This window comes from Scylla paramamosain, chromosome 21 (assembly GCF_035594125.1).
Source record: "Scylla paramamosain isolate STU-SP2022 chromosome 21, ASM3559412v1, whole genome shotgun sequence".
NCBI lineage: Eukaryota > Metazoa > Arthropoda > Malacostraca > Decapoda > Portunidae > Scylla > Scylla paramamosain.
Genome location: NC_087171.1, coordinates 14,438,502 through 14,461,798, shown reverse-complemented (window position 1 = coordinate 14,461,798; position 23,297 = coordinate 14,438,502). Strand labels below are relative to the sequence as shown.

At 46.1% G+C, this 23,297-nt stretch overlaps 1 protein-coding gene across 4 annotated transcripts in view; it reads right to left on the bottom strand.

Moving 5' to 3' along the window:
• Positions 1 to 723: 723 nt before the first annotated feature.
• The window catches only part of LOC135111074 (neural-cadherin-like), a 39,881-nt gene continuing 17,307 nt past the window's right edge, over positions 724 to 23,297 (bottom strand). For 3 of the 4 annotated variants that reach the window (XM_064023997.1, XM_064023998.1, XM_064023999.1), the window contains 12 exons: positions 22,071 to 22,220; positions 21,530 to 21,699; positions 20,859 to 21,051; positions 20,385 to 20,579; positions 19,998 to 20,138; positions 19,261 to 19,458; positions 17,899 to 18,928; positions 17,308 to 17,490; positions 14,834 to 14,914; positions 3,897 to 4,018; positions 3,619 to 3,712; positions 724 to 3,499 (listed from right to left, as the gene is read on the bottom strand). In XM_064023997.1, coding sequence (XP_063880067.1) covers positions 3,141 to 3,499; positions 3,619 to 3,712; positions 3,897 to 4,018; positions 14,834 to 14,914; positions 17,308 to 17,490; positions 17,899 to 18,928; positions 19,261 to 19,458; positions 19,998 to 20,138; positions 20,385 to 20,579; positions 20,859 to 21,051; positions 21,530 to 21,699; positions 22,071 to 22,220 — 2,916 coding nt within the window. In that variant the 3' untranslated portion in view covers positions 724 to 3,140. The remainder of the gene's footprint in view (positions 3,500 to 3,618; positions 3,713 to 3,896; positions 4,019 to 14,833; positions 14,915 to 17,307; positions 17,491 to 17,898; positions 18,929 to 19,260; positions 19,459 to 19,997; positions 20,139 to 20,384; positions 20,580 to 20,858; positions 21,052 to 21,529; positions 21,700 to 22,070; positions 22,221 to 23,297) is intronic. The other variant, XM_064024001.1, reaches the window with a different exon arrangement.

The following is a 23,297-nucleotide window of genomic DNA, read 5'->3' as shown; positions in this document are numbered from 1 at the left end:
GATGGTGAGCGAGGACCAAGAAACACTCGTCGTTACGTCATGCATCACGAAGACGGAGGAGCAGCGTCTCTCTCTCTCTCTCTCTCTCTCTCTAGTTCTTGAGACTAATGTAATATAGGGGCTTAGCAGAACAGGTTTTAACGGGAGAAACGACTGGATGGGTGGAGAAGAACCGGATAGGGAAGACGGGCGAGACCTGAAAAGCGCAGGTTGGGGAAGGAAAGCGTAGGGAAGGTGGAAGGTATATGGGGAGACCAAGTCGGTGGAGGGAAAGGAAGAAAGAGTAAACATCTTGTAACTTGGCAAAATGTTCAATTCGTGAAAAAATAAAAATAAAATAAAATTACGTAAATGCACCAAAACATTTATTTATTTATCTATTTTTTTTTTTTTTTTTATTCTTATGCACGTTTTCTGGACAAATTGATCAGTTAAACACTCGTGAATGGTTTCTGCATAACTTAATGTCTTTATTTCATGGACTGCTTCTGTATACTCTTTTTATTCATATTTTTCTAGACTGCTTCTAAACAATCTTTATTAATCTTATTCACACCAACTGCTTTTGAATAATTTTATCTTTACACTTTCTCACCAGGCAGCAGAGGAAGATCGCCAAGCACACGTGATGCACACACACACCCTCAGGAGTCCCTCAGGGCCACGAGATGCTGTCTTGCTTGAAAACTAAAACTAATCAGTAAAGGAAGGAAAATTATACTGTATAAATAAAGTTATTTATTTTATATGGCCGATACAAAACAGCTGCTGCACAACATAGTTTACCCCACACAGTAATCACTGAGGCCAGTCATTAGTCCCGTCGCCCGCACCCTTAACACCCCGCCCGGCTACTCCCGCCGCGCCACAGCCACTTATTTAGTGTGTAGGTGTGTGTGTTCCAGCCAGCACGGAAAGGGGCAGACTTAGATGATTATGAAATGTATAAAAAATCAGTATTTCATGACAAAATATGATTGGTGTGGATGTGTTTCAGTGTCATAAAACTGACTAAGCATCTTGTTTATAGGGTAGGTATATACTTTGGTAATCTACTGAAAACACAGGTTTACAGCTGTTTCAGAATGACCAATCAAAGTGCACTTAGTAGGGCGAGGAACAGGGCGCTCTGTGTTAAGGGAAGGCGCGGTGAGAAACAACAGTGTTCTCGGCACGAGACACTCACACACCTACAGCTTCAAACACTATGATATGTACACAGACTTACTCTTTATACATTCAAAGGAATCGAGGTGAGGACTGGAGGATGGCAGCGCCACCTCCACGTCAGGAAACAGAGATGAATACAAGTCAAGTTTGTCATGCCAGTCCAGATGACTCTGCCAGTACACTGCCCGGCTCCACCCAGGCGAGGCACGGAAATTAATAAAAATCACTTGTGTGTGTGTGTGTGTGTGTGTGTGTGTGTGTGATAAAGGCTATTGGTTGGAATGTCCCTACATACTCTTATCTCATTCAATCCATAACTTAATAAGAAAACAACAAGCACCTCAATAAAACTCAAAACAGTCTAAAACATGGCCTTGAGGCACACCATGCCCCAACCTGCCGCGCTGTGCCGCTCCCGCCTAGCCGCTCTGACAGCTGCGTGGGGCTGCTTGTTCCCGTCACGGTGGGCCCTCCCTAGCCTGTCCCAATGACCAGCATTACCACTCTTGTCTATTAGTCTCCTTTTATTTGGTCTCCATGTTCAGACAGGTCTAGGAAAGCAGCTGGCAGCTTCCCATCGGCTGCTGGTGGGACAGCATCTACAGTACAGGTGGTGGCCAGCAGCCAGCAGCGAGTCGTCTTTAGCAGAGATGTTTCTCCGTCACGATTTATCGAAATCAGCTCCTTGTCCCTCTACAATAATTAAAATTAGAATTTCCTTACTTTAAATGATTATATAAAAGATACACGCAATCACAAACACTTTGGCCTCGGATAAGCTACATTATATTAAGTGTTACAAAATAATGTGACTTCCTTCCCGTCCTTGGAGTATAAAATAGTCGTAAAAATCAAATAAAATTCAACAAAAACTATCAATCATACCTTACATCTAAAAAGAAAGGCAGTGGCATGTTGACCCCTGAGAGCGTCAACCAACGCCCTTCCCGGTACATTTGGTCATTCTGTTTGGTCTCCCAAGACACACACACGACTAGTGAACAACACTGGCTCTTGCACCGCCGGGCACTGGATTTGCCGCGGCAGCCTCCCCCTCACCGAGGGTCCCGCCGCTGCATCACACACCGAGCCCTGGCCAGCGCTGGAGGTGCCGCCGCCTTGCTGCTTCGCCCACAGTTGAGCAAGAATCACAAAACTTATCTTTTAAATGTGGTTCCCATATTAGGCACACACAAATAAAGAGCTAATCATATACTTAAACATAATAACTTGAACATACTGCTTAATTTTGAAGATTACAAATTCAAATCAAAATTATTGTCTGCATTTACCAGAGGAGCAATTTCAAAGCAATGACAAAGAAGAGGACGAGCACCCATCTGACAGCACTCGCCCTGCTGCAACCGTCGTCAGGAGAACAAATCATTACACTGAACACCACACACTTTGACCGTACGCGGGACACCAATTCTTATGAACTAAGCAACACTCATCTTCGGTTTGTTTATGACTTTCATGTACAGTCATACACTTTCGAAAGGAAAAAAAAAAATCACCGTAATTAATTACTTCAATACAAATTCTAAAGCTGTGTATTATCAAAGTGTGACGAGCACGAAAATTCACTTCCTACTTTTTTTGTTTTTTTTGTTTTCCAGACAAGCGTCGATTCACAACTCACGCAGGCACCTTCAGAGGGAGGTGAGGTGATGGGAGGGGAGAGAGGAGGAGGTGAAGCTTTGATTGAAGCACCTTTGGTTTTGGTCGCCTTCAGCACTGACTTACGTGCGGTTCGTATCACAATAGGAAAAGCAGTAAAGCAATTCCTTGGAACAAAAAAATAATACAACTAAACAACATTAGGAATATTAGCAACGCCTTACTGAATTCATACAACCACTTACGGCGAAGATACATTATGTTTTGTATACCTGGAAACACACCTGAGGCCACACCCCCCGACGGCGTGCATCACCACCTTCACCTTCACTCTACCTGGGGGTCGTCTACTAGCACCACGACTCCTCGCCCTCCACTTCCTCGTAGGGGGACACTGGATTGAAGGCTTCGGCGGTGGCCCTTGGTGCAGGCCGTTCACCGCCCTCGCCGGAACTCCCGGAGAAAGTGACGGTGGGTTCCTCGGTGGGCCGTGAGGTGGTGACGGGCTTATCGACAGGGGACGTGGCCGGGCTAGTATCGCTGACTGGCGGGGGCAGAGACACGCGCTTCCTCTGTTTGGGAACGTTGAACTCGTAGTCGCTGTCGTCCTCTTCGTCGGAGACTCGTTTGTAGATGTCGTTGAGCTTCTCGAACCGCGGGCCCCAGTCGTTCTTATAGTCAAATGTCTCAGTGCTGTCAGTCGACCCTCCTATCGAAGGAAAAAAGAAAAATGACGTAATTGACATTAGCTTGCACATTCGTTCAAAAAATACTTCAAAGATCAGATGCGATGAGTGGAAGAGGAGCATCGAGGCATCAGATACTCACCCGATCCAATGGAAGACAAAGACGCTATCGACATCGCATCTCCCTCGTAGCAGTAATGCCGCACGTCGTCGAAGTCTGAGGGATCCTTGTCCACCTGGAAGACAAGATCGATCATGGAGGATAAAAAAAAAAAAAAAAGAAACATTCCATAACGACATGTGCTGAAACATTCCAATAAAACAAGAACGGAAGCAAATAATGAAGCAGTAACATGCATACAAAAAACAATTGATTTTCTCCGTTTAAAGCTACGCACGAGACTTGTGGGCGACTCTCACCTTCTTGATGTTCTCGTCTATGAAATCCCCGATGCTGAGTCCCTCAGGCATCAAGGCTATAGGGGCCTTGCGCTTCTGAAGGGTGTCGTCGGCCACATCCGGCAGACGTCTACCATCCCCGCCTGCAGGATAAAGAGAGACGCGCGTGTAGGAAGCAATAATCGAAAAGAGAGAGAAGCAGCATGAAGCAAATCACAAGTAACAGCGCAAATGTACTGCAAATAAACTTCAATCGTCAGGTAATTTTTGTGCACGAGAAATCAGCCTAGAGTGAAATTAATTTAATCAAAAGGGAACAAAAAAACAAACACAAAGATATTATTATAGAGACAGCTCAATGACTGGGGAGAAATGGGTAAAGATCCAGTTATAATATTGTGGTAAAGTTTCTTAGTGTATCATTCTATCATATTCTATCATTCTATCATAGTCTATCATTCTTATCGTCTATATTCATACATTTATCTATGCATATAAACATAGATAGAAATATGGATGTAGTCAGACAATAAGATAAATACACGAACAAATGTTAAAGGAAAATTAAATACAATGCAGGTATTTAATTTTATGCTTGAAAAATAGGCTAAGAGCTAAGAGAATAATAATATAAAAGTATCTTGAACTTTGTGAAGGGAAAGGAATTGCATTAAAAGCATCCGTGAGATACAATACCTGATGAAAAGAAAAGCGAATGAGTGAATGAAAGATATTAGAAAAGAAAAGTGTGAAAAAGAGAAAAAAAAAAACAATACGCACGGAAATACAAATAGCACATGAAATACAAAGAAACATGGAATGAAAAAATTACGATAAAACTTGAATGAATACTTGAGAGATAAATAAAAACAGGAAAAACCTACATTCTCAATGCTATGGAAAAATATAGCAGAAAACTGAACACTCCTCCAACATTTACGTAGATAATTACTTGATATATTAATATTTCAGAGGCGGTCAGAGGCTGGATGACTTCTTTTCTTATTCTCCTCATCAAAGGATTATCAAGGATGCGGCAGAAGTAATTGAAGACAGTAAAAAATCAACAAAAACAGCAACAACACGAGCAACAACAATGAAAATTTCTGCGGTGTACCTACCTCTCTCTCTCTCTCTCTCTCTCTCTCTCTCTCTCTCTCTCTCTCTCTCTCTCTCTCTCTCTCTCTGACATTTCCTCTCCCTGCTACATCTCCCTCGCCTGTTCCTCGCCCTCTGATTCCTTCCCTTTTATCAGCTTCTACCCTTTTATCCAGCCTCCCCATCCTTCTGTTATACCAGCACCCGTGAATAGGAGGCTACAAATCCGGGCCCGAAGTCTACCTCGCCGTGTTCAGTGGCATAAAATGAGCCTCCGCCTCCTTTGTCAGCTCGGGGCCCGCCGCGTCTCGAGGGGTCGTGCGGCGAGGCAGTGATGTGGAAGTGGAATGAAGGGTTAAAGAAGCACACGAAGCATAGCAAAGGGGAGAATGAGATAGACTGAATTCTGTGTTCTACAAGGAGGTGTAAAGAAAATGTGTGTTGAGGCAGGCAAGGCGTCATGCTGAGGAAGTGAAGGTTTAGCGTGCAGGTGTTTATCAGTGACGGTATATACAGTGACCTCTTGGTGCTGCCTTGCTGTTAGTCTTGATGTTCGCCATATAATCCTTCATAATGGAAAATATTTGAAATATTTTTATACTGAATGGCATCAACGTTTGTGTGTGTGTGTGTGTGTGTGTGTGTGTGTGTATGCTGACTATCAGGGATTCACGCCGCCACGAACTGTTGAGGGGATGCAGCGTCACACAAGCATCACTTGCTGACTTACATCACCAGATAACCACAGTAACAAGTGTCAGTCAGGTCGTGCCACGCCGCCATCCGTGACAGGCATAGCCCGGCCCGGCGAGCCCAAGCACTGTGATCACTACTATTCATCGCTCATTTGGGGCTGCGTGCTGATTCGAGGGAAAGGTCAAGGAGGCTTTAAAATTCTCTATTTGGAAGCAAACGAATGACACAAATGGAGTTGTCACGCAGTGTAGGTTAAACTAATTACAAGGCGATGTGTGCATGAAAGGAATAACACGTCGCAAGTCTATAACAGCACCAGTAATTGAGAGTGTTGCATGTGGGTGTGTGCATTCTTGCTCAGGTGCAGGCAAACTCATCTCGCTAAGTGCATGTAACGCCAACTTATAAAAAAAAATTATATATATATATATATATATATATATATATATATATATATATATATATATATATATATATATATATATATATATATATATATATATATATATATATATATATATATATATATATGTGTGTGTGTGTGTGTGTGTGTGTGTGTGTGTGTGTGTGTATTAGTCGAATCAGGCGGGAAGGTTCACAGCTGGCGATTCACTCAATGGCAGCGCTAAGAGATGAACGTGGATGTGCAGGTGACCGACTGTACATACCAACAACCATAGGGGACGAGTTTTTTCCAAAGAGTTATGAAGGACGAGGAGAGGAGTTCCTGATAATTAAACCTGACTGCACAACAAAGGAAAAAGAGAGGATATAGTTTATTCACGCCAACGGAAAGGGGGGGGGGAGAAAATGGAGGTTGAAGGCAAGGAGGGAAACTATTACAGTTGTTCAATGTGTCATCGTGATTTCAAAAGGAGTTCTGGGAATGGAGCATTTTATTGAGTGAGGGAAGGGACATCTGGTGGTGAAAGAAGGAATGAACGGAAACATTCCACATTTTGTATGTATAATTCTATTTTACTAAACGGTCGATAAATGGAACATTCATAGATAGATTGAAGGAAGACATGCAGGAGACAGGAACGAAGAATTAATGAAGATTTTTAGAGATTTTTGAAGTAATGTTAGTGCAGTGCTAACATACGGCATAGAAAACCATAATTTTATTATTTACAGTGGAGACTTTTAGCACCGGACGGACACAGGAACGAAGAAATTAATTAAGGGTTTCTTAAGATGTTTAAAGAATTGTTAGTACAGCGACAACATACGGAACACAAAACCACAACTTCACAAGAGCGAAAAAAAAAATAATAATAATAATATAATTAGATCTACTTCATAAAAAAAAAAAAAAAAAAAAACAGGATACAGATTACAAGAACAAGTCAGCATACAAAACACCACTGCGATGTATTTGACCACCACAAAGCCAAAGTTATCCAAAATTGAAGGAACGAAGAAAAACTAGTAGTGATTGTTTTGTATATATGTGATTGCATGTGGAATCTATGAGTAATCAGAACACAGTATTTATTTTACTCTTTACGTCCGTCTCTCTCTCTCTCTCTCTCTCTCTCTCTCTCTCTCTCTCTCTCTCTCTCTCTCTCTCTCTCTCTCTCTCTCTCAAACACACACACACACACACACACACAGGCTCCACCAATAGCAGCCCTCCGAACACTGAAGGCACGGGCTCCACCAATAGCAGGCCTCCCAAAACTCCAGGCACCAGCTTGGAGTTAGTCTGTGGAGCCAAGCAAGTATAAGTACTTGGTCCAAAGAGTGTCTTACAAATACAATAGAGGGTCAGTCTATGGAAGCAAGCAAGCTCATTGCATGCTAAATATTGGCTATGCGTACTTGCCCTGGAAAGTGCCTTGCAGATATAATAGAAATGCCAACCAAAATGAGTCTCGCAGAAAAATTACGCTTCAGTGCACGCGTCCCCTCTGGCAGGAAGGTGACGGCCGTGCACTTGGTGGTGGAGACGCGGCACACCTGGTGCTGCTGTCTCGTGAGGAAGCGCTCCACGCCCATCGTGAACATCTTCCTTGATCCTGAACGGCAGCAGAAAACTCACGGAGCCTTTGATGAGTTTTCTGACTGCCGCTTCACCGTCAACACAAAGGTAGTAGAACAACTGAATCAGCGTAGCTCCGTCAAAATGAAGGTTAAGAGTCGCAACAAGACCGTTCTGAAGTATTTCATTGACGCAAAGAGTTTTATCGAGGTTTTACAAAATCACGGCAAGTTTAGTAGTCTTCACATCACCTTGAATGCATTTGAGACACACACAGCGACCACAGTAGAAATTGCCAGCGAGAAACACGAGCTTGCTTCTCCTGCGGCCAAGAGGGAACACCCCAGGCACGCAAGGAAGCCTCGAGGCAGTGTTAGCGGGAAAAGGAATGGACGAGAGCCAGAGAATAGCACGCTAAGGAGACGGCAACAAGGGGAGAGCCTTACTCCCTCCATAACCCCCAAGTACCAGGCGTCGCCAGGCCAGTACGAGGTGAGAGTGATCGTGTGGAGCGTGGCTGAAGTAAGTCGACTCACCGCTAAGGAAATATTCCCGGATGTATATTTCAAAGTGAGAATGAGCAAGCCCCGCGGTGAATGGCGCCTCACTGACGTTCACTACAATTGCGTGAAGAGGCAGGCTTTCTTCAATTATAGAATAGTATTGCCCTCCTTCCCGTACCCCGCCCCACCCCGCAGAGTGCGCCTCTTCAGACGCAAGAAAATTTTTCCCCCAACGCTGGAAATCGTTATGATGGACAGAGATGAACACACACGCGACGACAACATGGGGCGGATAAAGCTCAACTTGGAAGATGTGTGTACTCCCGACGACCTGGAGAGCTGTGGCATGAACACGCTGACCAACAAGCGCGTGAATCTGTTCGACGCGTCTGCCGTGCAGCCTTTTAGGGACAGCAAGGCCGTGTTCCCGCGGGAGCTCACCGGTTACTGGCCCACCACGATGAAAAGCAAGATTTCAATGAAGTGCAAACAAGGTCAGACAGGCAGCGTCCTGATGACTGTTCAGCTCCTGTCAGCGCAGGAGGCGGCCGAGCGCCCCGTCGTGCAGGGCAACCGTTTACATCCGCTCAACCGCTACCCGACGCTGCTAAAGCCCAAGAGGAAACATGGAAAGATTGGGAACCTTATTGTTTTCGGCTTCCTTGAAAAAATCGAGCAGGTTCTCGATCATTATTTCCACATTCCGAGTCTTAAAGTAGCATTCTGGATGACCCTTATATTCGGGATCCTGATTTACAAGTTTTCGAAGCTGACGACCAAGCAGCAAAAGACCCTTGCCCTACCAGTCGGTACATTTGTGTGCACAATCTTGATATGCAATTACATCATCGCCTGGATGCTTCAGAAGAAGGAGTCGGACTCTGAGAAGCCACAAGACCACAGCTCCTCACAGAAAACACGCGACCACGTTAAGACGACGCGTCCCACGGGAAGATCATTCAGTCGATCTGGAGAATTGTCTCTGTGGTCTGAAATGCTACCCTTAAATGAAAAGTGTAAACACTTTTTGTCTTACCTGAAGTGCGAAGAGTGTCGCCCCAAACTGGACGATAAACAATGCAAGCGAATCAAGAAAATGGAGAAGAAGGAGCGGAAGAGGCGGCGAAAGGAGAGGCAGAAGCGTGTGAAGGCTCTGAACGACGAGCTGCTCCAGAAAAAAAATAAGCCAGACAAAACCGACAAGCTTCAGCGGAGCCCCAAGGTTCGTTTTGACCTGGAGGGCCTGCCATTACCGATCAAAGACCGTGAATTACTCTATCAAGATTACCAAGACTGCAACTCAGGAATGTTGGAACAGTGGGCGAATCGCCTAAAGGAGCTTAGAGGGAATGAACCAGCGTTAAAGGAGGAGCTGGGCAGCGTGGTCAATTCCGTGCAAAGAATACACCCCAACGGAAGGCCTCTAACACGCCTGGGACGACCAAGAGTGCCAGCTGCCAGATACGGCTGGGGCACGTTCTTCTGCGTGGTGCTTGCCTCCATGTTCGTCTTTGCCCTCGTGTCCTTACCCCGTCTAGTCTGAGAAATGGGCTCCACCAACCGCCACCCGTCCACCTCAGCCACGGGGCTTCAAGGACACAACTGAGTACATCAAGGCACATTCTCTTGCGCTGAACTTCGGCAGGAGATGAAGGATTCTGAAGAGAAGGAAGAGGAGGCTAAGAAGAGCGAGACTTAGGAGCGCCGAGATACTCAGATGAAGGCAAGAAGGAGAAAGTAGCTGAGCAGGCGGAGGAAAAGGGAGGCTGAGAAGAGAAAAGAAAGGGTGACGCAGGGCGAGAATGAACAGGAATGCCAACACACTCAGCAGGAGAGATACAGAAAGTAGCGGAAGAGGCAGCTCTGAGCTTTGAAGGCTCACAAGAAGCTCCATGAGTCTGGGCAGCACCACCAGGCTCGGAAGCAGAAGAGTGAGTCTAGGCAGCACCGACAGCCTCGGAAGGACCACTAGGTTCGGCAGCACCGCCAGGCTTGGCAGCAGAAGAGTGAGTCCAGGCAGCATTGCCAGCCTCGACAGCACTGCTAGGCTCGGCAGCACCGTCAGGCTCGGGAGGACCACTAGGCTTGGCAGGACCACTAGGCTCGGCAGGACCACTAGGCTCGGCAGCACCGCCAGGCTCGGCAGGACCACTAGACTCGGCAGGAGCACCAGGCTCGGCAGCACCGCCAGCCTCGGCAGCACCGCTAGGCTCGGCAGGACCGCTAGGCTAGATAGGGCCACTAAGTATGGCAGGACCACTAAGCTCGGTAGGACCATTAGACTAGACAGGACCACTGGGCTCGGCAAAACCACTAGATTAGACAGGACCACTAAGCTTGACAGGACCACAAGGCTCGGCAGGACCACTAGACTGCACAGGACCACTAGACTATACAGGACCACTAGGCTCGGCAGGACCACAAGACTAGGCAGGACCACTAGGCTCGGCAGGACCACTAGGCTCGGCAGGACCACAAGACTAGGCAGGACCACTAGGCTCGCAGGACTACTAGGCTCGGCAGGACCACAAGACTAGGCAGGACCACTAGGCTCGGCAGGACCACTAGGCTTGGCAGGACCACAAGACTAGGCAGGACCACTAGGCTCGGCAGGACCGCTAGGCTTGGCAGGACCACAAGACTAGGCAGGACCACTAGGCTCGGCAGGACCACTAGGCTTGGCAGGACCACAAGACTAGGCAGGACCACTAGGCTCGGCAGGACCGCTAGGCTTGGCAGGACCACAAGACTAGGCAGGACCACTAGGCTCGGCAGGACCACTAGGCTCGGCAGGACCACTAGGCTCGGCAGTACCACTAGGCTCGGCAGGACCACAAGACTAGGCAGGACCACTAGGCTCGCAGGACTACTAGGCTCGGCAGGACCACAAGACTAGACAGGACCACTAGACTATACAGGACCACTAGGCTCGGCAGGACCACAAGACTAGACAGGACCACTAGGCTCGGCAGGACCACAAGACTAGACAGGACCACTAGGCTCGGCAGGACCACTAGAGTAGACAGGACCACCAGATTAGAGAAGACCACTAGGCGCCATTAGCTGCCTCGCAGCCACTCCTGGCTCGCTAGCCACCACTGATTGGTGCCACTCGCTGCCTCGCACCCATTTCTGCCTCGTAGCAGCCAGAGTGGCGCCACTCTCAGCCTCGCAGCCACTCCTGCCTCGCAGCCATTCCTGCCCCGCAACCATAACTAAGTGGTGCCACTCGCTGCCTCGCAGCCACTCCTGTCTCAAAGCCACCACTGAGTGGTACCACTCGCTGCCTTGCAGCCACTCTTGTCTCGAAGCCACCACTGAGTGGCGCCACTCGCTGCCTTGCAGCCACTCCTTCTTCGCAGCCACTCTTGCCTCGCAGCTATTCCTGCCTCGTAGCCACTCCTGCCTCGCAGCCACTCCTGCCTCGTAACCACTCCTGTGTCGCAGCCACTCTTGCCTCGTAGGCATTCCTACCTCGCAACCACACCTGCCTCGCAGCCACTCCTGCCTCGCAGCCATTCCTGCCTCGTAGCCACTCTTGTGTCGCAGCCACTCCTGCCTCGTAGCCATTCCTGCCTCGCAGCCACTCCTGCCTCGCAGCCATTCCTGCCTCGTAGCCACTTCTGTGTCGCAGCCACTCCTGCCTCGTAGCAATTCCTGCGTCGCAGCCACTCCTGCCTCACAGCCACTCCTGCCTCGTAGCCATTCCTGCCTCGCAGCCACTCCTTCCTCGCAGCCATTCCTGCCTCGTAGCCACTCTTGTGTCGCAGCCACTCCTGCCTCGTAACCATTCCTGCCTCACAGCCACTCCTGCCTCGTAGCCACTCCTGCTTCGCAGCCACTCCTGCCTCGCAGCCACCACTGAGTGGCGCCACTCGCCGCCTCGTAGTCACTCCTGCCTCGTAGCCACTCCTGCCTGGCAGCCACTCCTGCTTCGCAGCCACTCCTGCCTTGCAGCCATCAGTGAGTGGCGCCACTCGCTGCCTCGTAGCCATTCCTGCTTCGCAGCCAATAGTGAGTGGCACCACTCGCTGTCTCGCAGCCACCACTGAGTGGCGCTACTAGCTGCCTCGTAATCACCACTGAGTGGCGCCACTAGCTGCCTCGTAGTCACTACTGAGTGACGCCACTACCTTCTACGCAGCCACCACTCAGTGGCGCCACTAGCTGCCCCGTAGTCACCACTGAGTGGCGCCACTAATTGCCTTGTAGTCACCACTGAGTGACGCCAGTAGGTGCCTCACAGCTACAACCGAGTGGCGCCACTAACTGCCCCGTAGTCACCATTGAGTGGCGCCATTAGCTGCCTCGTAGTCACCACTGAGTGACGCCACTAGTTGCCTCGCAGCCACCATTGAGTGGCGCCACTAGCTGCCTTGCAGCCTTAAGGAAATAAACATTAAAAATGAAAACAAAAAAAAAAGTAGAAAAGAAAAAATTTTAAAAAATAGAAAAGTTACAAAAATTTACAGGAATGCTTAATTTATAAGGGACAGGTTTATGTTGTCTGGACTGTAGTGTCTGGATATAAAAGTAGGGAATCTATATATATAAAGTTAGAGACCATCAATCAAAATAAGAATATAAAAAAAAAAAACGTTAGTGAATAGATCAAGACACTTAGTTGTTAACCATTGCAATTTTTCGTGATTGTTGATGCCAAAGGTGCTAGTGGCGCTGGTTGGTGGCACTCACTGAATGAAAGACCACAAATACAACAAAACAGAATGAAAGGATTTAGTGAAGAGGCAAATGTCCTATTTGTGTTGTTGCTGGTGATTCTGGTGAGAGAGAGAGAGAGAGAGAGAGAGAGAGAGAGAGAGAGAGAGAGAGAGAGAGAGAGAGAGAGAGAGAGAGAGACGCAGAAATAAGAAGCAAAGGATTAAGAACAACACAAAGAATGATGTGATAACAGATTAGCGGGCCATTAGTCATCTCACGTGTTGGGAAGGGAAGGGAAGGAAGCACGTGCGAATTAAACCTTCCCCGGGCACACGAGGCTAGTCAGCCATGAATACTGAACACACCATTACTGTTCTCTCAGGCGCAGACTACCTACCTTCTAAAGAATAATGATAAATTACTAAAAAAAATAAAAATAAAGGAAAAAATCATCACCACAAAACAATAATGCATGAAGGCAAAGTCAGATAGCTTAGAGAAGCATAACTGAATACATATAAACTGAAAAGAAACTTCACGGACATTACTTGATATATTTGATACGAGCATTACTTAATATATTTGAATCTAGGGATTACAGTGTGCCGGCAACTACATGACTAACTTCGCCTAACCACCTTCAAAACACAAACACACACACACACACACACACGAGAAGGAAACGCATTGATACTATCCTAGGAGTCAAAAAAAAAAAACTGAGTAAGTCAATAAGTGCGTGAGTAAGGTGTAAGGGGGTGAGTGAGTGAGTAACGGAGTAAATTAATAATTGAATGAGCAAACGAGTGAGTAAATTATTGAACGTGTGAATGAATGATCGAACGAGTGAGTGAGTGAGTGAGTGAGTGAGTGAGTGAGTAACGGATTTGATAAGTGAATCAGTGAATGAATTACTCCCTTTAAACGTGACATGAAGGTCAAGTGTCAGATGTCAGATGTCAAGTGTCACTGATTACCACACGCATACCTCAAGTGATACCAGGAGACACTAACTTCAAAACAGAGTACCTCAGATAGAAAAAAAATAATAATAATAATATATTCTAAGAAAAGAAATATTTATCGATCAGTCCCATCATGAAAATCACTGCTGAGATGTAATGAGCTGAAAAATCCTGTACTAGTACCTGAGAGTTTTGCCTTTAGGTCACTCTCTAAACTTTAGACTTTAGAGACTAAAGTCTAAATCGCCTTAAAGAGTGTGTACGTAATCAGAACTCCGACACCAAGTCAAAAATATTTAGCATTAAGTTAAATTGGTTAATCTTTTTAACTCTTCCTTTGACCCTTTTTTTTTTTTTTTCTTTTGAGAGGGGAGAACAGAAAACTGAGCAAGGTCTTTTTTTTTCCTTGGCCAGTATTCTTCATACACACACAAAAAAAGAAAAAAATGGAGAAAGTGTAAAGTGAATGGTGTGTGTGTGTGTGTGTGTGTGTGTGTGTGTGTGTGTGTGTGTGTGTGTGTGTGTGTGTGTGTGTGTGTGTGTGTGTGTGTGTACAATAACTACCTTTCACATGTTTCCCATTCACAAAACCCTTGATACTTACCTTGACAGCAAACACACACAATAAAAAAAGAAAAAAAAAAGATACAGCGAAAATGCAGAACCTTGCCAAGCCATTCAAAATGAGCAAGAACAACACAACTAAAGAAATAAAACAAACATACTCTACTTCATAACAACTGCAAAACAAGCCATAATCAATCCAAATCATATTAACCCTTTATACACACACACACACACACACACACACACACACACACATGAAAAGCAACCATCACACATGCAACTGTACAATAATCTCCCTGTTCAATCAGTTACGTTATTTTCGAAGAAGCCAATTTGTCCTTTCGTAAGCATTGCATTGTGGTTGTGAGTGCCTGGCGAGCAGCACCACGGCCCAGGGAGGGGGTAAGGGAGGGAAGCAGGGAGGAGTAAGGGAGGAAGGCCGCTCACGCCACAGTAATCCGCCTTACACTAGCCAATACTCACTCAACGTGGCGTGCTCTGCGTTTCCCTGCAACCCTTCATACATTAGAGGGTTAATATAGGACTGTTTTTCTCCATGAGCATCTGAAGGCAAAGAGAACACACACCACTACATTACATGACTGTCTCTTCACCGGGGGGCGCTTAGTTTTACATTGTTTTCACTGGTTACTTTAAATGAAGGTGTATTAGTGAGTTATAGTGCTTGGCTTCCTCACTGTTAAGGGTTAAAAATTTTCGTCTTAATGTTTGAAAGCATTGGCAATGTACAGAGGCCTGCTAATGTTAGTCACACTGGCGACCACTTCTTTAAACACATAGCCAGCTTACTAACTAACCAAGCACGTTATTTCTGTCAGTGATACATGACCAGGTATCGTTTCACACATTTCATTTGCATGTCAGCTCCGTCTCTGTTATTTCTACTTGTAAACAGTGCAAAATACTGATGCATTTCCATTATTTAAAGTGCTGATTCATCTGTGGCCATTTGTATTAGCTTCCGGAATATGCAACACAAATGACACGGAAAGAAAATATCATGTGAAACGATATTTTTGTTATAAAACTCGTTCACTGTGTAACATAAAAGCAAAGTTAGTCAGTGTGCTGTGAGCTATTTACTACCTTACACACACAAACATCCTGAAAACACTACTATTAATATTAGTGGAAAACATTACTAAAAGCCTGTGAGGAGAGAAAAGATGCACATTACAGCTACATACGTGAGTTATGGGCATGCGAGAGAGAGAGAGAGAGAGAGAGAGAGAGAGAGAGAGAGAGAGAGAGAGAGAGAGAGAGAGAGAGAGAGAGAAAATACTATATGTGACAGTTCAAAATAGATGTTGGAAAAGTTTAAAGTTTTAGGAAGCAGCAGGAGCGACCGTCTGTCCTGCTCCCGTCTCTCCTACTTCACGAGGCGAGGAGGGAACCACACCGTCAGTTTCTAAGGCGGAAACCCAACTTCAAACCTTCCCTACTTGTGAGAAAGCGTATCCAAGTTGGTGGAGAAGTCACTCTACGGGCAGGAAGTAGAGAAGCCAAGAGGGACCGGGAGGGGAAGACGCGAGGACTCTAGGGAGCTGCTCGTCCGCTAAACTTGGGACGCTTGACACAAACCGAGGGGGTCTCAATTCATCGCAAACCTCTGATATCGAAGTTAAACGCCACTGTTGCCTCACTTGAACTGGTAAGAGGCGTGTTACTGGGCTTGTTTCCCATCTCCTTTGCACACTGACACACACACACACTTACGTAAACTCACTCTCACGCTCTCTATCTCCCCCGCGATCTTGCTCTACAACGCTTCCTACTTACTCTCAGCTGTTATTCTGTTCACCTTGCTACTGAAGAGTTATCCAGTATTTCGATCTTTAATCTGTTTCGGTGGTAAGTTTCTACGTAATTATGTTTTCCACCTTCCTACGACTTGGGCTGTTTCAAGGGATGAGTATCAATACATTTATATACGGAACTTAATCAACAGACATAATTGAAAGCTTTTCTACTCTTTTTTTTTTCTTTTTTTTTTTGGTGGGGAGCAAAGAACTAAGTGCGTTTTATTCCTGTTTTATTTCAACCTTTTATCAACCTTTCTTTGCACATAAAAAGCATAAACACACACACACACACACACACACACACACACACACACACACACTCTGAGGCTACGTTATTCTTCCCTCATCGGTTTCATGTCCTATCAGGGTTAATTAATGTGCTGCAGGTGAGGAGTTCCAAGGTGGTGCAGGTGTGAACGCGAGCGTGACAATACTAGTGTACCTGAGGCCAGCAGGAAGCGTCCGTCCTCTCCCCTCCTCTTGCCTCGGGTAAAGAAATGTCGCCCTACCAGCTCTAGGCCAAAGACAGACAGTTGGCGTGGAAATTTTGTATCAGTTTACTTATCAAAACCATCTTATCCTTAATTATGGACTTAAATAATGTCTACGTAATCTCTCTCTCTCTCTCTCTCTCTCTCTCTCTCTCTCTCTCTCTCTCTCTCTCTCTCTCTCTCTCTCTCTCTCTCTCTCTCTCTCTCTCTCTCTCAAAGACGTAATTCTTTACCGAGTATAAGTTGCAACAAACCACCTCAGTGACCAGAGTCCTTACAGAAAACAGCAAAAGACCCACAGCGTGTGTCCGGCTGTCACACAAGCCTTCTGTGCACACCTGACAAACACCTGGCTTCCCACACTCACGTTACCAATAACAAACTTAGTCTTCGCGAGATTTATGTGCACCTCGAAAAAACTTACCTTCTTCAGTAAAAACTAAATCTACTGAAACAACTAGGCGCCACGTGACTGTACTGCAATGGCGCTAAATAAATTAATCAAGCTATGGAAGTAACTATCCTTCATGGTTATACACTTATACACTTGTTGCATTCCCTCTTTTCGTTCCACTAGTAGCGTCTCTAATTCATGTGGCAATACAAAAGGAGTAAGGAAAGAACGGCATCGTGCTCAACTCACCGTTAAAGAGGTAGCCGTCAGGACCCACCCGCAGAAGCTTGAGGTCATACTGCGTCATGTCCTTCTCACCAAAGCCCTCGATGTCCGTGCTCCCGATGGTCTCCTTCACGATGCCGTCCAGCTCGGGGTAGGAGATAGTCTTTTGGTTGCGCCTCGCCAGACACAGGATAAGAAGCACCAACACTGAAGGAGGACAAAAGAATGATGCAGTCAAGCACCGTTACTTTTACCCTACCGCTACCTGAGGTGAGTAAGGTTGCGCTGCTCCGTCTATCCCTCCATCCTCTTTATTCTATTTTTTTTTTGGTCACAATTCACTAATGACTCATGGGATAAACACGTCAGTGAACTGCAAAAGAACACTGATGATATGCGTTTTCTCCTACACTCAGCTGTAGATTTTGGGAGGAACAAAATAAGTGTTGTTTGAATATATCTTGATCTAAAAATGAAGCCTGGCTGTGCTTTGTGCTCGTGTTGTTTGTTGCGAGTCCTTGATTCCTACTTCCAGCCTTGCTTTATCCCTTATCAACCCTATATGTAGTAAAATAAGTATATGTAGTAAAAAAGAAAATTATGAAAGTTACTTACTGATGAGGCAGAGCAAGCTGACCACGATGATCACGATTGACTGCTTGCCCATGATGACCTTCGCCTGGGTAGGGGCGTCACAAGGTTTGTACGTATTCTTGTCATAGTCTGTTGAGTTGAGGTCGTAAAGGTAATCTTTGTGGCGGAGTTCCAGGACGCAGCCAAGGAAGGGATCGATATTGGGAGGTGTCATGGACCACTCATAAGATTTTGCCAGCTGTTGAAAACTGGGCATGGCCGCCATTCCGCCCAGCTGTAGCGGTGCCGCCAGGTTCAGGAGGTGGTTCGCGTCTCCGCCGCCCAGCAAGGGAACAGATTTCTTGCAGTGACTATTGGCCCCGGCGCTGGAGTTGCCGGAGCAGTTGATGACCTCAAACGTAATCCCTAATTGATTCCAGGAGATGTAATAGTCGAAGGTACGATGTATGTTTTTCTCGAGGGGGATGGATATACTAACAGTTCCAGTGCCAAGTTCCATGTAAGTTTCCAGCACCCAGTTGTTGAGGACAACGTAGACAAAGTCTCTTGGATAGTTATTCCAAGGCCGAGTAACCGTGGGACCAGAGTACAAGAGTATTCCATTCTTTTCCTGTGTTTGGAATGACATGAAAATTGTCGAGTTTTCACAGACTTTCGGCGGCTCATACCAGGCGTACCCTCTCTCGAACCTGGCGCTCAGTAGCTCACACCTTGGTCCATAGTCCTCCTTGGATGGGACGGGGCACTCACAGATCAGCGTGTCATTGTCTGCCGTGCACTTTCCACCGTTGAGGCAATATCCATCGTAGCACACAGATGGCAGTGGCTCCAGAACTCCACAATTACAATCGTATTCGTCCGCGATGTCGACGCCAACCATCGTGACTGTCTCACCTGCCACGACCAGAGGCGATGTGATGTTGGGCTTCAGAGTCTGCTGACAACTGGTGGTGCCGCCATTGATGGTGCCACAGGGGTATTCTGGGACATCCTCATAAAGACAACGATCCAGGTTTACTCTTGATATTTTCACTCCGAGGTTGGTGTTGAGCTGCCAGAACAAAAAAGAAAAATCAAATTCTTAGATTTCTTTTCCCGTTCTCCATCTAGCATTCCTGTACTTATTTTGTCCTTCTTCTGACCTTGCTAATGTACTGCCATTAAAGCTGTCAGAAGTAATATTAATAGTAGCAGAAACGAAGTAAGAAAGTAGTAGTAGTAGTAGTAGTAGTAGTAGTAGTAGTAGTAGTAGTGGAAGTAGTAGTAGTAGTTGTTGTTTTTGTTGTTGCGGTTCGGTAAGGAAGACACGCGACTAGTGTACCTCAGTTCCTGTCCATCAGTAATCAGGTACCACTAGGCGCGATGAAGAGCTGCGCCACTCACCTTGGACAAGTAGGTAAGCATGAGCCCGTTGAGCCTCGCGGCGGTAAAGTAAGGCGAGTTATGGCAGTTGTAGCGAACGTCCACGTCATTACCAACGTCCCGCAGGCTGAAGATGTCCACGTTCTCAGGCGGTATTTGGTGGATGGTCCCGATGGCAACCTTGAGTCTTTCATAGAGGCTAGTGCCCGTGACAGCAGCCTAGGAGTAGCCACGAGAGGACACGATCAGAGAGACAAAAACACACTCACACACACTTACTAAATAATCCACATGAAAGCTGTTCTATCGTCCAGGGATTTCAATGCACTTTCCGGTACATAGCGAGGGGGAAAAAAGGGGAGCAATGTGACAACTGCAAAAATCGAAGAAATAACACCAGAATGTACAGCAGTCTGCTTCCACTCGACTGAACATCAAAACACTCCACATGCCTATGAGACCATCCTTCACACTCCCAGACACCGTCCACTCTCCCAAGGACCCTCCACACTCCCAGAAATCCTTCACACTCCCCACACTCCCAAGGACCTCCACATTCCCAGAAACCCTCAACTCTCCCAGAAACTCCACACTCTCCCAGATATCCTCCACTTTCCTATGGACCTTCCACTTCCGTAAGGACCCTCCACTCTTCCAAGTACTATCCACTCTCCTAGGTACCCTCCACTCCTAAGGATCCTCAAATCTCCCAGGCATCAATCCCACACTCAGGCCCAAAAGACTACCAGGCTACTTACGTCCTGCTGCTCAAGAAGTGTTATGGACGAGTATCCCTCTACCCTGAAGGAACCAGACTGCATCAGCGCCTCCTCTGTCAGATCCACTACCTTGATGGTCACCGAACCGATGGCCACCTCATTCCTGAACTTGTCCTCCACCTAGAGAACACACGAATGCATCAGGTTAGAGGATGAAACGACTTTGGTGCAATATTGGACCATACTGCGCCATAGCTCCACTATATACATTCAAAAGGCTCTAATTGAAGCTACACGGGTTTTGAAGAGAGAAACAAGATTTTTACATTATTAAAACGAGAAACAGTCTTGAGAAACCCTAGTAACCATATCTGTGACCTTTGAAAATAGTCGTGGTGAGAGATCAAAGCGTTTCTGAATTCTCACCTTGACCATGAGCAGGTACGTGCCACTCGGCGTGTCCTTCAGCATCGTGATGTCCCCGGAGTTGTAGTCGACATCGAACCACGTGTCGACTTCCAAGGACGTTGTCGGATCGATCTCGAACACTTTATCAGCCGTGTCATAATCGTCAAGGTCAGTCACGTATACGGTCCCGATCACCATCTTAGGGAACTGACCCTGCACAGGAGAACCAAGGGAATGCATTGTCATGCTCCTGGAAACCTTCAACAAAAGTTTGCATTTCCTCTATAACTGAGACGCACAACAAATACAGAAAGAAAATGGTTTGCAAATAAAGTGATAGGTTACTCGAAGAGACTTGGTAATCACGCAGTTAGTACCGAGTCAAGAGGAAGCTTTTAAGGGCAATTAGATAAATTTATGGATACGGATGAGAGGTGGATATAAGTATGTTGGTTTCTTGTAGTTCCCCTTATGTTTTTATATTCATCTTACCAGGTAGTTGTACACTTGGATGGTGCTCTCTCCGTCAGTCATAGGGGAGTCGTTCTGGTCACCCACCTCCACCGTAAGGTAGCGGATCCCATTCACCCCTTCCCGGTCAGTGGTGCGGAAAGGCAATTCGTACACCTTCTGAGCCTCACGGTCCAGCACAACGAGAGGCTTGATGGAGAAGCGAGAGTTCTCTCTGCATAGAAGATGAGGGAGGATAATGATGAAGATGGAGGAGGATGAAGAAGACTAACAAGAGGGAGAAAGAGGAGGAGGAGGAGGAGGAGGGGAAAGGGAAGAAGAAGAAGAAGAAGAAGAAGAAGAAGAAGAAGAAGAAGAAGAAGAAGAAGAAGAAGAAGAAGAAGAAAGAAGAAGAAGAAGAAGAAGAAGAAGAAGAAGAAGAAGAAGAAGAAGAAGAAGAAGAAGAAGAAGAAGAAGAAGAAGAAGAAGAAGAAGAAGAAGAAGAAGAAGAAGAAGAAGAAGAAGAAGAAGAAGAAGAAGAAGAAGAAGAAGAAGAAGAAGAAGAAGAAAAATGAGAAGAAAAAAAGAGGAAGAAGAAGAAAAAAAAAGACAGAAACAAAGACAACCATAGACAAACTCTTTTCATGACCATTTCAAGAACTCTACCATCACACTCCACTCCCAACACAACACACTCTCAAGGCAACACTCACCCTGTCACCTTCTCGACCATGAACTTCCCGCTGTCAGGCGAGGCGGAGCTATCGAGGACCAGTTCACAGGGACAGCCGTGCTCCTCCGTGTCCCAGTCAGCCAGCTGGATGATCACGCTGGTCACAGTATTTGGGTCTGTGTTCTCCATGAATTTGGTGTAGCTGTTGTCCTGCAAGGAGGGATGGCGAGTGGACCAAGTGAGATTAATTTCAAATTCAAAAACAAATAAGAACATAAGGACATAAGAAAATATAAGAAACAGCAGAAAGCCATCAGGCCTACGCGTGGCAGTCCCAGTAGGAAATATTTTGAACTATTTCCACTTTATTTCTACTAAGAGTTGTTATTTTATCACGTATAAGGTACAAATTTGAATAAGATATGGTAAAATAACATAAAATAAAACAGAATTAAAATCAAAACAGTCAATACAGTTAGAGAGAGAGAGAGAGAGAAAGAGAGAGAGAGAGAGAGAGAGAGAGAGAGAGAGAGAGAGAGAGAGAGAGAGAGAGAGAGAGAGAGAGAGAGAGAGCGCCTTACCGGACTCTGGATGAATGGGTGGTTGTCGTTTTGGTCGACGATGTTGATGGTGACGGCGGGCGGGTCGGCGTCAAAACCATCGCCTCCATCATCTTTAGCCCTGGGGTAGATGGTCATGACGCCCCTGGTTGCTGCCTCGCGGTCCAGACACTGCAGCGACAAGCGGGCACGCAGGGTCAGTAGGAAAGCTTGTACGTCATCATTAGAGATAGGTACATTTCAGTTTGTATAGTTTAAACACACACACACACACACACACACACACACACACACACACACACAGTCTATCTTACGTTGTTCTGAATATGTAGGAGGATTTAGTCATCTTAATATAGTTACGCCAAGTTTTTCTTTTTGCGTTACAATAAAAATGTCACTGAACAAATAAAGTTACGTTCAAATAAGTAACTATTCAATGGAGACTCGTCGCTCCTGAGAAATAATCACAACAGCGTTTTCATGGCCTGGGAGGAAAGTGTCAACCGAGTAATTAGTGAGCAAAGGATTCGTTTTCCTGCCTCGCTCTTTTCCCCTTCTCTGTGTGTGCAGCATCGAGGACTTCCCAAACCATTTTCTCGCCAGCAGGGAGTCCGCCCATCCATTGCTTCTCCTCCAGCGCGGCAGACAAGGCTTTGAAGTTCACGATAAAGCTTTTGGGGAAACGTTCAGATTCACCAGTTGACTCTCAGTGAGAGATTACCAGGCGTTTGTGCCTCCGCCTGCCGCTCTCCTGGTGCTCCTGCCGCCGAGTCATGCCGCGAAATACATATCAAGGAGTTTAGGAAATTGCCAAGAGGGGGACTTAACTCCTCTAGAGCTCTGGTACCCCAAGCATGGCGATCTGTGGAGCACGACACGGCCCTGCAGGAACAAACAACGAAACCAAGTCTGTGTAGCTCTGTTTATACACACTCTATGGCAGTGCAGTAAAATGTCCGATTTAACGCGAGTTACTGTTCACGAGAGTTCGTTTTAAATCAATTTTGCACTAAATCGAAAGGTTCTTGTGGAGGGAAAACAATGCGTGCTAATTTCAATTCCACAATTAACCTTCTATTCATGTCTTATGGTGCAATAATTATTTAACGGAACCATTCCAGCGGCATTCCTAAAACGTAAGTCAATTTATTATTATTATTATTTTTTTTTATATAATGTAACTTGGCAGACTTTCCTCCAAATTTGTCCTCTCGGTCAGCCTTCCTCGTCCATAAAAATAAAAACGAA